General features: G+C 39.4%; 1 protein-coding gene across 1 annotated transcript in view; it reads right to left on the reverse strand.

The window, feature by feature from the left end:
• IL13RA2 (interleukin 13 receptor subunit alpha 2) overlaps positions 1–12,327 on the reverse strand; it is a 39,017-nt gene that overhangs the window by 15,280 nt on the left and 11,410 nt on the right. The window contains exons 3-8 of the mRNA XM_069746905.1: positions 10,121–10,272; positions 7,502–7,655; positions 3,709–3,826; positions 1,346–1,530; positions 504–649; positions 71–218 (exon numbers count right to left, since the gene is read on the reverse strand). Of these exons, the coding sequence (XP_069603006.1) occupies positions 71–218; positions 504–649; positions 1,346–1,530; positions 3,709–3,826; positions 7,502–7,655; positions 10,121–10,272 (903 nt within the window). The remainder of the gene's footprint in view (positions 1–70; positions 219–503; positions 650–1,345; positions 1,531–3,708; positions 3,827–7,501; positions 7,656–10,120; positions 10,273–12,327) is intronic.

Genomic DNA, 12,327 nt, shown 5'->3' on the forward strand with positions numbered 1-12,327 from the left:
ACCATGGCCCATCGGACTCAAGTTATGCCACTGGCTGCTACCAATCTTTATTGCACTGTTCAAATATTACCTGTCCAACACAATTCTGGGCTCCAGTCGCTCCAATATCCATCATCAGCACAGTATATGTTTGCTTTTCCTCGGACACGTAGACAGGTGTTTGATGTCTCAGATCTTTTAACACTATATTGACTGCTTTCTTTCTGATTAGCCACAGACTAAAAAAAAAATTATATACAATGTTATATCTAAAATTTCAAACCAAAATATAATAATCCAACCTCATTTTCCTGTGCTACCAAAATGAGTGAAAATTCACAAAATTGGTTATTTAGGTATTCTTTAGACAGGTGCACTGCATTTTAGGGACTCAATGGCTACTCTGCTATGTAAGAAGATACAGTTGTTATGTAGAAGATCAAGTTGTAATAGTTGGCAAAGTGTAATGTAGGTTGTGTATTGGGGCCAAGGAGAAGTTATTAGAAATTACATGTAATACGAACCTGCCACATATCCATTTGGTTTTTGGACTGGATCTCATATTGGAAACAATGAGCAGGAAGTTTTCCCTTAGGTTCTTTCCAGCTCAGGACTAATTCATCAGATATGTCCATGGTCAAATTTAGATTTTCTGGTATACCAGGTTTACCTATCAAACACATGACAAATTCGAATTTGTAGTTTTCCATGAATTTTCTACTGTTCAAAATAAAACATATTTCTATACATTTTCCACAGACTTATCTGTAAAAATATTTGTGCTGACCAAACATAATATTAGATGGGTTTTCCGGGTTTCTTGCAAAAGTCTGCATTCACTGTATGTTATCGCACACTTTTGAATCCTGACAGTGTGTGGTGTGTACACTGTTAGGATTCACCAACATTGCCAGTGAGAGCGGCTGGTCACAAGTATGTGATTTGCATACATGCAAAATCCTGGATTTACAAATGGGCAGTCCTAAGCTGGCTTCTAAAGTGGCTGGAAATTATGGATCCTTTTGGAAAGTTATAACAAAACTGCTTCTGTATTGATAACTTATAGGGATTTACTCTTCCATCAGTGATTGTAAGTTGTCACCTGAGGAAGCGGTGACAACAGTTGGCGTCACAATTTGCTTTCTGTTCCAGCTAATTCAGTTGGGTCAAGAGATGGAGATTTACCATTGAAATGCCCTAAAAGGATGGCATTATTGATGCAATGGTCAAGGAATTGTGACTGTCTATACCGCCATGAGGGCTTGTGTTGGCCTTCAGACACCTAAATGCATGTCTAGTTGTTCTTGTCCAATACAAAGTTATTTTATCACTATTAATAGTAAGTATTTGATTATTTTTATCTTACCTATACTCTGTGGCTGTAAAATAAAGTATGATGGTCTTATTGGGTCCATGCTTGGAATTCCAGTGACACAAATAAACAGGTCAGAGAACATCTCGAATACCTCACTTCCAAAATCGCAGCCTGTATTCATTTCATTCTGCGTCATGTATTTTCTACACATCTTCTTCTGAGACATTCCATCTTGCCTTCAAAATAACAGATTGAAGTAAGTGTTCACACATGTGCGCCAATGTCTATCAAATTCATTATTTACTGTGCACTATTGGTCATCTCAAGGGATACTCAGATCCTTAAAGACCCCAACCTGGAGAAATTTTCATGAGTCCAACACATTATCTTTAATATATGGCTGTTAGTGATGAGCAAACGTGTTTGGATAGCGTCTTATCCGAGCATGTTCGGGTGTTATCCGAGCATCTGGGAGGGCTTGTATATTATGTTCAAGTCCCTGTGGCTGCATGATTTGCAGCTGTTAAGACAGCCTCAACACATGTGTGGATTACCTGCTTGTATGGAGAGTGTAGAAAATGAACAATGTTACAAAGCATAAAAAGTAGAAAGGAAAGAAAACTAAATTTTCCAATAAAGAACAGCACATTTGTAACCATTGACCACATTCTTAAAAAATTAAATAATCTTTTGGCAAATAGTGATGAGTGAATATTTTAAAATATAAATTTTGACCAGGAAGTTTTCCAACCACTAATTGAAAGTGTTCCAAAAGCTTTCAATCGCCATGAAAAGACATGTATGACTCTTCTATGTCTCTCTCAATATTAAGGAAGTCTTCACTGTTGTGCTTTCACACCTTATTTGAACAGTTTATTCAGTGTTTTATTGCTTTCTAACTTTATTGCTAAGATGTAAGCCATGGCGTTGTCTCTCTATGCAGATTCAAACTCAATTTAGCTGCTGCATTCCCTGCCTCTGCTTTTACACTGTCTACGATAGTCCCTCCTTTTTGGCTGTGCTAACTTTTGTGATAGCTGCCAGGCATAATTGGAAAGACTGAACAGACATGCCTGGGGTTATGTGAGCTTTGTGCTTTGTGTAAAATTGCTGTGGCCCTTTTAGGCAAATTTATGTTACTTGCAAATTGTTCATATTAAGTAAATTCCTAAAAACGTAACATGAGTTATATTGCCATCAAATTGATTTGCTCATCATCTCTAATGGTGTAGCGTGGCTAAGGGTCGTATAGTCGACGGGAGGTTTGTGTCGCAGATATGGCTTGTCTCTGTGATGTAACCTGGAGTGTTTTCTTTAATGCACATAAGCACTAAGGGATCATTTAGTACACTTGGGTCAGGGTTATGGGTAGCTGGGAGAGATGGGAGGGTCTGGCTACCCATATACCTCACCCCTGGGTAGGGGTATCATCATACCTCTATATGTGTTTGAGGACCTGCAGTGATGTCACAACCACGTGACTAATCATGTAATGGGTTCCTGGGTGTGGCTAGAGCTATATAATGTAGGCTAATGCTTAACACAGGGGGTGTATGTGGAGGTGAAAGCCTCCAGTGTATGTTGAGGCTCCAGGACTGAGCCTAAAGTAATGGACACTTGTATTTTCTTTTGCCTGAGCTAAAGGATATTTGTTTTTCTGACTTGTTTTGTGGGTTTGTGAATCAATAAACCCTGTGAACTTTTAAAAAAACGTACCTCCTGATTGCCACCCGCTGTACCTGAGCGAGTACAACCCCTACAAATGGTTAGAGATGATAGTTATGGACAGAATACTGTTCTGGCACAACTGTATACTAGCTGTGAGTAGCTATGTGGCTACTTATTTATAGCGGAAAACTTATGGACACGCAAGTTTCACCATAAAATCGTTGCTCATCCCTAGAAATATTTTAAAGACATTGATTTATTTGTCAGGTGGATAAATCCCAAGTTTTGCCTGCATTGTCATTTTGACCTAACCTGAGTCTGTCCTGTTTTTTAATCAGGAGCATGGCACCAGCTTGCTAATTCTTACTACAGAAAGGGGACAGGATGGGGTAAATTATTGCAAGTACTGATTAGGATGGGGGGACGTTATTACAAGAAGGGGCCAGGACGGAGACATCATTACATGGAGGGTTAACACAAATGTCTTTATAGGAACTAGAATGCTACAAATGCACATGCATCTAACCAATATGGAGGTGTTTGACCTGGTCCAAATTTAGCCTTGAGGCCCATCGGACTCTATTTACACCACTGCCACTGGTACTGACTAATAATATAACTAGGAAAAATATTGAAAATCAAAGAATTAATATAGGAAGCATACTGAAAATGTATACATTTAGTAAACTTTATTTGCTGAAATTAGAATACCCCTTCAATCCAAATTAAAGATGACATGCGCTTACCAGTACAGTAGCTCATAGTTGTCGTTGCTGCCGATTACACCAGATTTCCATTCACATTTTAGGTTTTCATATTTATGATTGATGCACCTGAAGTCTTTCACTTTTGTTTCAGGAGCTCCTGCAGAATAAGGAATTGTCAAATTGTTTGTCTGTTATATATGTCAATATTAGGCAAAACCAAATCAAAACATTTTCCTTATAATTAGTGGTCTTGTCTTATCGTCTTCGACAGGAGCGCACTGCTCCACAGCCTCCCGCTACTTGCTTGCTGGGATTCGATGCACTTCTGCTTGAGTTACCGTTGTGACCAGGGGCATTGTCCCAATTCTGGCCCAAATTGTGTGCTCTCCAATACTACTGTATGAGCCAGCATTGGCTCTGCAGCATCGGAGAAGCTGGGTGGATCAGGAGGAACTAACAGAGAACTCCAACGATCCAGCTAGCTTCAGAGCATCATTTCCAAACTTCATCGGAAACATCTTGTAAGCATTTCACATGTTCAGCCACTGTTTCTAAACTTTAAAGGTGGCCAACAGGGCTGGACTGGCCATCTGCAATTCTGACAAATGCCAGAAGGGCTTGTCTGGTCATGGGCCACCTTGTCTGCTACGTTGTTAACAGAATCGGTATTCTCAAGACACCCATACTGTTAAGAGTTGTGACGGAGGTATCATTAGAAATATTGGTCTTGTCGTAAATCTTGCTTCAAACAGGGTAATATTAGGAACCTAACCATTGCATGCAATGAGGCTGAATTGGTTATTAAATGTAGATTCCCTGAGATAACCTAACATTCTTCTATATCTGTAAATGGGAATTACCTGTAATTAGAGTATTAACAGAACTTTTAACTCTTGTCAGGCTGCATAATTTTACAACCTTAACAGGCTGCATAGGTACAATTGTACCTTCACATATACCTCCACTGTGGGAAGACTTTACTTGGTTTCAGAAACTAAAGTTCATTCAGCTACAAATGTTATGCTGATATCTATTGTTCAGTGTTGTTACTGGTCACTTATGTTGCTGTCAATTAAGTTAATTCAAACTGGGAGTGGCTTCTACTTGTCTTCCTGCCTCCCTCCTCTCATTAGCCATTTTGCTGTTCATCTCATTGCTGTGAGCACACATTTCTAGGCTTGTGAAGTCTTCAATTTCTTGGAAACGAAGGTAGGAAAGTCTCACAGCATCTAACAGCCAGTTATACCTTTATTCTCATTATGTGGGGACAGAACAGTCAAATTGTCTTTCAGCCTGGACTTGGCTTACATATATTTTGTATGAAACTTATCACTATAGGTATAATTTTTATACGAAAAATGGATAATAATTAGTATCTACATATTGTTTTACGATGTTTTATTTATATTCAGCACAAAATACGAAGCCAAAATTCATCTAGCAAGTCATCATGAGTGATAGTAATGCTGGATCTAGTTTCCGCCATAATCCAAGAAAACGTGTTTGCAGGTTAGTATAATTTTGTGAAAAGCCAATAATGTAGTATTTCGGAAAATTATTTATTTTACATTTTTTCATATTTACAGATTTACGTCTGACGAAATAATGCGAATGCTAGAAGAATCTGATTCTGAGCATGAGGATGAACCATATGTTCCATCTGATGATGAAAACTATGTACCACAAGTGGATGTTACTGAAGAAGATTCAGACATTGAACAAGAAATGGTCATAGAGCATGAAAATGAATACGAATCAGACGAAAGTGTTGAGGATGATTCTGTGCCTCAAAGTGCAGGCGACATTTGGACTGCTAAGGATGAAACTCAATGGTGCAGTAATCCACTGCCAAATGCACAAACAAAATCTCGTAATGTCCTACGACAAAGAGGTGGCCCTGCAGCAATCAGCAACCTATATACAGCAAAAGAGCTATTCAAGTCCATCATGACTCCCGAGATGTGTGACATCATATTACGGGAAACGAATCGAAAGGCCAAGAGAGTTTGTGATGCTTACAACAACGAACTGGTACAACGTTTTCCTGATTCTTCCAAACGGCCACCACAAAAAACATTCAAGCAATTTACTGAAACTGAACTTCATGCATTTTTGGGCATACTGATTGCTGCTGGTGTGCACAGAGCCAACAAAGAGAATCTGGAGGAAATGTGGAATGTTGCTGCTCTGCCTCTTATACGTGCAGCCATGTCTCGTGACCGCTTCAAGATGATACTCAGATTTATCAGGTTTGACAATGAAAATACACGTGCAGAACGTGTGCAAACAGATAAAGCTGCACCAATACGGGACATCTGGACAATGCTGAACAGTAATCTGGAGAGAGCCTACAAGCCATATCATTGTATCACCGTCGACGAGCAATTATTTCCATTTAGAGGTCATACTAAATTTACCCAGTATATACCTTCAAAACCAGCTAAATATGGCATAAAGATTTTCTGGGCTTGTGACTCATCAAATGCCTACCCTTTACAAGGTCAGCTCTACACTGGGAAACCAACTGATGGTCCTCGACAAGTAAACATTGGAGAACGAACAGTATTGGACCTAGTGAGCTCGTATAAAGGCTCTGGAAGAAATGTCACCACCGATAACTTCTTTACAACCATGGAACTAGCTAAGGTATTGAACTCCTGGAACATGACACTAGTTGGTACAGTGAGAAAAAACAAAAGGTTCCTACCTAACAACATGCAGCCTGCCAAAGAAAGGCCTGTATACTCGACAAATTTTGCCTACAATCATGATGCAACAGTCTGTTCATATGTACCAAAGAAGAACAAATCAGTCGTGCTTCTATCATCTATGCACATGACGGGAGAAGTTGAAGAGACACTAGCAGCCAAGCCAGAGATAATAAAATACTACAACATAACAAAAGGTGGCGTTGATGTTATGGATAAAATGTTGGGAGAGTACACTGTGAAACGACGAACATCACGTTGGACTTTGGCATTTTTCTACAATATGATTGATGTCAGTGGGTTAGCATCCTACATCATCTACAGAGAACACAATCCAAGCTTCAGGGCAAAGGATCAACGAAGAAAGTTCCTGAAAGATCTCGCAAATCAGCTGTGTATGATTGCAATTGAAGATCGTAGTACAAACAAAATGATAATGAGAAACCATTTTCTTCGAGGTGCAGTAGAAATGGTGCTTGGACGATGCATTGTGGTAGCATCGCAGCCAGCAGCTGGCCCCAAAATACCTCATGGTAGTCGTGGACCCTCCCCTGTTGTTGGTAGTTGCTATGTCTGCAGAGACCTGAGGCGAAAACAACGCAAGACTAGAAAGTCTTGTGTGGTTTGTGTGAAACCCATTTGCGATGAACACTCTGTAGCAAAGCCAACATGCATTACTTGCAAAGAAAATCAATAAAAAAAAGTTTCTTACATTTTCTTTTATAATGTAAATGAACAGTTTTTTACTTGTTTATAATAGTTAAATAGCATTATCATTAAAAAAAAATTTATGCTTTTTCCCTTGCATTATCTTCATTCAAAATATATGAGGTACATTTGTACCTATGCAGCTTGTTATGGATGCAAAAAGATCTCGACCCCTTATCTCGGAAGCGGGTGGAGATATTTTATTGAAATTTGGCCAATATATTCTGGACCAAAAATGTAGAGATGTCACGAAATTTCAGCCCTCTACGTCTTTTCAAAAAAAAGTTATTGCAATTTTAAAACGGAATAGTTACAATTGTACCTATTCAGCCGGATAAGGGTTAAAGATCCCATATATTTAGGATACAACTGTGTGATATTGATATGAGATTCCATTTTTTTCCTCATCTTTTTACCTTGTAAAGAAACCTGGTAGTTGGCTTCCACCCATTCACTCCATACTTCGTTTCCTTCTGTACATTGGCCTTTCAAATATGTTCTCATTTTTATGGTGGCATTCTTCTCAAGATTAAAGGCTCCTCTGTATGTTAGCTGCTTAATCCTAACTGACTTTGTAAAAAGAAAATACAAGTACATAAAAGGAATGGGCATTTTACTGAAACTTTTTACCAACACAAAGAAGCATTGTTCTATTGGGTGAAGTGGATGGGTCACCACATTTCACAATACAAGCTGCATACATTGTGATACAGATCTGCTATGAAAATCCATGTCAAAATGACTGTATATTGGTCTATTATTAGGGTTTAGACTCAATCTCTGCTACATAACCGTATTGAGAGCTCTTCACTGTATCTCCTTCCTGCTGCTGCTGCTGAAAGAGATCACATAATCCACAGTTGTCAGTCAGCCTGGGTTAGTGGGGCGAGACTGAATTCATCTGGACTCATGAGCTCTCTCACTTGTTAGCTGGACTCATAAAATGCTACATTTATATAACTGATTTTTACAGTAAGTATACCACCCAGTACCAGTACATCACCATTATGTCTATGAGATTTATTTACAGTGGGGAAAAAAAGTATTTAGTCAGTCAGCAATAGTGCAAGTTCCACCACTTAAAAAGATGAGAGGCGTCTATAATTTACATCATAGGTAGACCTCAACTATGGGAGACAAACTGAGAAAAAAAAATCCAGAAAATCACATTGTCTGTTTTTTTAACATTTTATTTGCATATTATGGTGGAAAATAAGTATTTGGTCAGAAACAAACAATCAAGATTTCTGGCTCTCACAGACCTGTACCTTCTTCTTTAAGAGTCTCCTCTTTCCTCCACTCATTACCTGCAGTAATGGCACCTGTTTAAACTTGTTATCAGTATAAAAAGACACCTGTGCACACCCTCAAACAGTCTGACTCCAAACTCCACTATGGTGAAGACCAAAGAGCTGTCAAAGGACACCAGAAACAAAATTGTAGCCCTGCACCAGGCTGGGAAGACTGAATCTGCAATAGCCAACCAGCTTGGAGTGAAGAAATCAACAGTGGGAGCAATAATTAGAAAATGGAAGACATACAAGACCACTGATAATCTCCCTCGATCTGGGGCTCCACGCAAAATCCCACCCCGTGGGGTCAGAATGATCACAAGAACGGTGAGCAAAAATCCCAGAACCACGCGAGGGGACCTAGTGAATGAACTGCAGAGAGCTGGGACCAATGTAACAAGGTCTACCATAAGTAACACACTACGCCACCATGGACTCAGATCCTGCAGTGCCAGACGTGTCCCACTGCTTAAGCCAGTACATGTCCGGGCCCGTCTGTAGTTTGCTAGAGAGCATTTGGATGACCCAGAGGAGTTTTGGGAGAATGTCCTATGGTCTGATGAAACCAAACTGGAACTGTTTGGTAGAAACACAACTTGTCGTGTTTGGAGGAAAAAGAATACTGAGTTGCATCCATCAAACACCATACCTACTGTAAAGCATGGTGGTGGAAACATCATGCTTTGGGGCTGTTTCTCTGCAAAGGGGCCAGGACGACTGATCCGGGTACATGAAAGAATGAATGGGGCCATGTATCATGAGATTTTGAGTGCAAACCTCCTTCCATCAGCAAGGGCATTGAAGATGAAACGTGGCTGGGTCTTTCAACATGACAATGATCCAAAGCACACCGCCAGGGCAACGAAGGAGTGGCTTCGTAAGAAGCATTTCAAGGTCCTGGAGTGGCCTAGCCAGTCTCCAGATCTCAACCCTATAGAAAACCTTTGGAGGGAGTTGAAAGTCCGTGTTGCCAAGCGAAAAGCCAAAAACATCACTGCTCTAGAGGAGATCTGCTTGGAGGAATTGGCCAACATACCAACAACAGTGTGTGGCAACCTTGTGAAGACTTACAGAAAACGTTTGACCACTGTCATTGCCAACAAAGGATATATTACAAAGTATTGAGATGAAATTTTGGTTCTGACCAAATACTTATTTTCCACCATAATATGCAAATATCCCATAGTTGAGGTCTACCTATGATGTAAATTACAGACGCCTCTCATCTTTTTAAGTGGTGGAACTTGCACTATTGCTGACTGACTAAATACTTTTTTGCCCCACTGTAAGCTGCAAGGATTGTAGAGGTAGAGACCTGTAATTACAGCAGCCTTGACACTGATTTGACCTGTAATTACAGCAGCCTTGACACTGATTTGACCTGTAATTACGGTATCCTTGATACTAATTTGACTTGTAATTACAGCAGCCTTGACACTGATTTGACCTGTAATTACAGCAGCCTTGACATTGATTTGACCTGTGGAGTTATCGCATGATTTGTATGGCCCCTAAAGGATAATATAAATATCCAAATGGCCATTGGCAGAAAGATAATTCCCTACCCCTTAGCTATGCCAAAGAAAAAATTAAAAAAATGTATGTCTTTTGATATGTATTGATGAAAAAATACAAAATGCTTTGTCCTGATGGTCCAAAATAGACTAGACTTTAAGGGGTTAACAGTCACTTATGTGAATACACAGAACACATTGCTCTGGCGGTCTATAATTGTTACCTTACCTTCCATCTTTGTTCATTGACGACTTGGTGGGTTATTTCATACCGTACAGGACACTCACTTGTGCTATTTATGAAAGCTGGCGGCTCCCACGACATTTCTAAAATTCCCAAATTCCCAAGGTCTTTAATATGTACATTATTAGGAGGACCAACTGCAAAGAAGAAGAATTAAAATGTTATTGTCAATCATTTTTTCTGCCCTACTAGCATTTGTTTTTCATATTATAGTTTAGCATTTCTGAATGATAAATGCAAGAAGGGAAAGGGCCTTTTTTATTCCTTAAGAAAAAAAAAGACGTTAAATGGTTCATACAATTTACGATCCATAAAAAAAAGGATCTATAGGTGAATCTGATGTGGCTTCCAGGCTTTGCTTGACTCTTCCAATGACTTTATGCCTTGCAGGTTGGACTTTCTCATACAAATATTTCATTACCAGAATATCGTTAGTCGATCTTGGAGACCAGGATCGTTTTGGTTTTCTTTGTGCAAAAGGTAAATTGTCAGCATTCTTAATGACACGTGATAGCACCTTGTGACTTTGGATAGAGAGAATTGTTGAGGCACTTAAAAATGTTTCTTCTCGGCATGTTGGTGGTAAAAAAGAGAATCATTCTATCCAATGTCGAATAAATAATCTTTAAAATTCATTTTGACCCTCTAATGATTATGCTTGAAAGCATTTTATAGGCGTGATCCAGGATAAACCATCAGTACCTGATGCGACACCAGACACCCCCGCTGATTACCTGTTCCCCAATAGAAGAGCTCAGTTGCGGAGCTGCACAGCACATCTCCGTTAACTGTATAGTAGCCACGGCCAGGTACTGCGCATCTGCCCCCTAATGATTTGAATGGGGGGGGGGGATGTGCAGTACATAGCTGTGGCCACTATGTAGCTCAGAGTTCCCCAACTCCAGTCCTCAATGCCCAACAGGCCATCTTTTTAAAAAGGATTTCCTTTGTATTGCACAGGTGATGGAATTATTGCCTGTACAGGTGATGCAATAATCACCTTAGCAATACTAAGGAAATCCTGAAAACATGACCTGTTGGTGGGCCTTGAGGACTGGAGTTGGGGAACACTGCTGTAGCTGATTTGAATGGGGGCGGAAGTGCAATACCCAGTCATGGCCACTCTATAGTTCATGGAGCTGTGCAGAATCGGCGCATTTCAGCCTGGGACTGAAATCAGCTGATCAGCTAACACTCAGATTTTAATGACCTATCGTAAGGATAAGCCATCAATGTAAAAGTCCCGGACAACCTCTTTAACGACCAGCAGCCAATTTTATTTTTGCTTTCTCCTTTCCACAATTCAGTAGCTAAAACTTTTTTACTTACTTACCGTATTTATTCTTTTTTTGTTTTTACTTCCATGAAACCTTTTTTTATGTTGCGAGAAGTTTTTATCATTGCTTCGCCGATGTTTTTTATAAAACATAAATTACTGAAAAATGTATTTTATTTATTTTATTTGCCACACAAACTATTTTTTTTTTACTGCTCATGTATTATTCAGGTTATTATGGTCATGTGGATACCTAACTTATGCAACTTCTTTTTAAATATTTGTACTTACTTATATTTTGCATGGGAACCAATCTGCCAGAGAGATTTTAAATGTTTTACTGATTTATTAAATAATTTACTGATTACTGATACTAAACTGATATTTTAATGTGATTTTTTTAACATAACTTTTTTTCCTTTATTTTGCTTCTTTTCACTGTAACCAGGGGGCTTCTATAGTCCCAGTTCCAGAGGAGAGCAGACCACTACAGTGACATATCACTAGCTGAACTGGATCTAGGGGGTCTTCTATGCCGGTAGACACCTGTCTACATCGCCCGTGCATCTATTCACTGCCCAAAGCTCAATAATCACTATATAGACATCAAAACAGAAGATAAAAGTGGTAATAAACCACTTCTGTCACCTCCCAAGGATTCTCAGCTGTGTGTGACAGCCAGGAACCTAACCTGTTCCTCCTAGATTACATAAACTTTAATCCCATCGGTAAATTTACAATATTGGGGGCTTAAATCACAGATGTCTGCTTTTTGATTTGTTTTTTTAAACAGCGCCTCTCTCGTTTATGGGCTGTGTCTGGTATTGCAGTTCAGACTCGCTTGATATGGACTGGACTGCTGTTTCAAGCAAAACTTATAGACTATAGATGCAGTTTTCCTGGAGGAAGAAAAAAA

Source organism: Ranitomeya imitator, chromosome 2 (genome assembly GCF_032444005.1).
Source record: "Ranitomeya imitator isolate aRanImi1 chromosome 2, aRanImi1.pri, whole genome shotgun sequence".
Taxonomy (NCBI): Eukaryota; Metazoa; Chordata; class Amphibia; order Anura; family Dendrobatidae; genus Ranitomeya; species Ranitomeya imitator.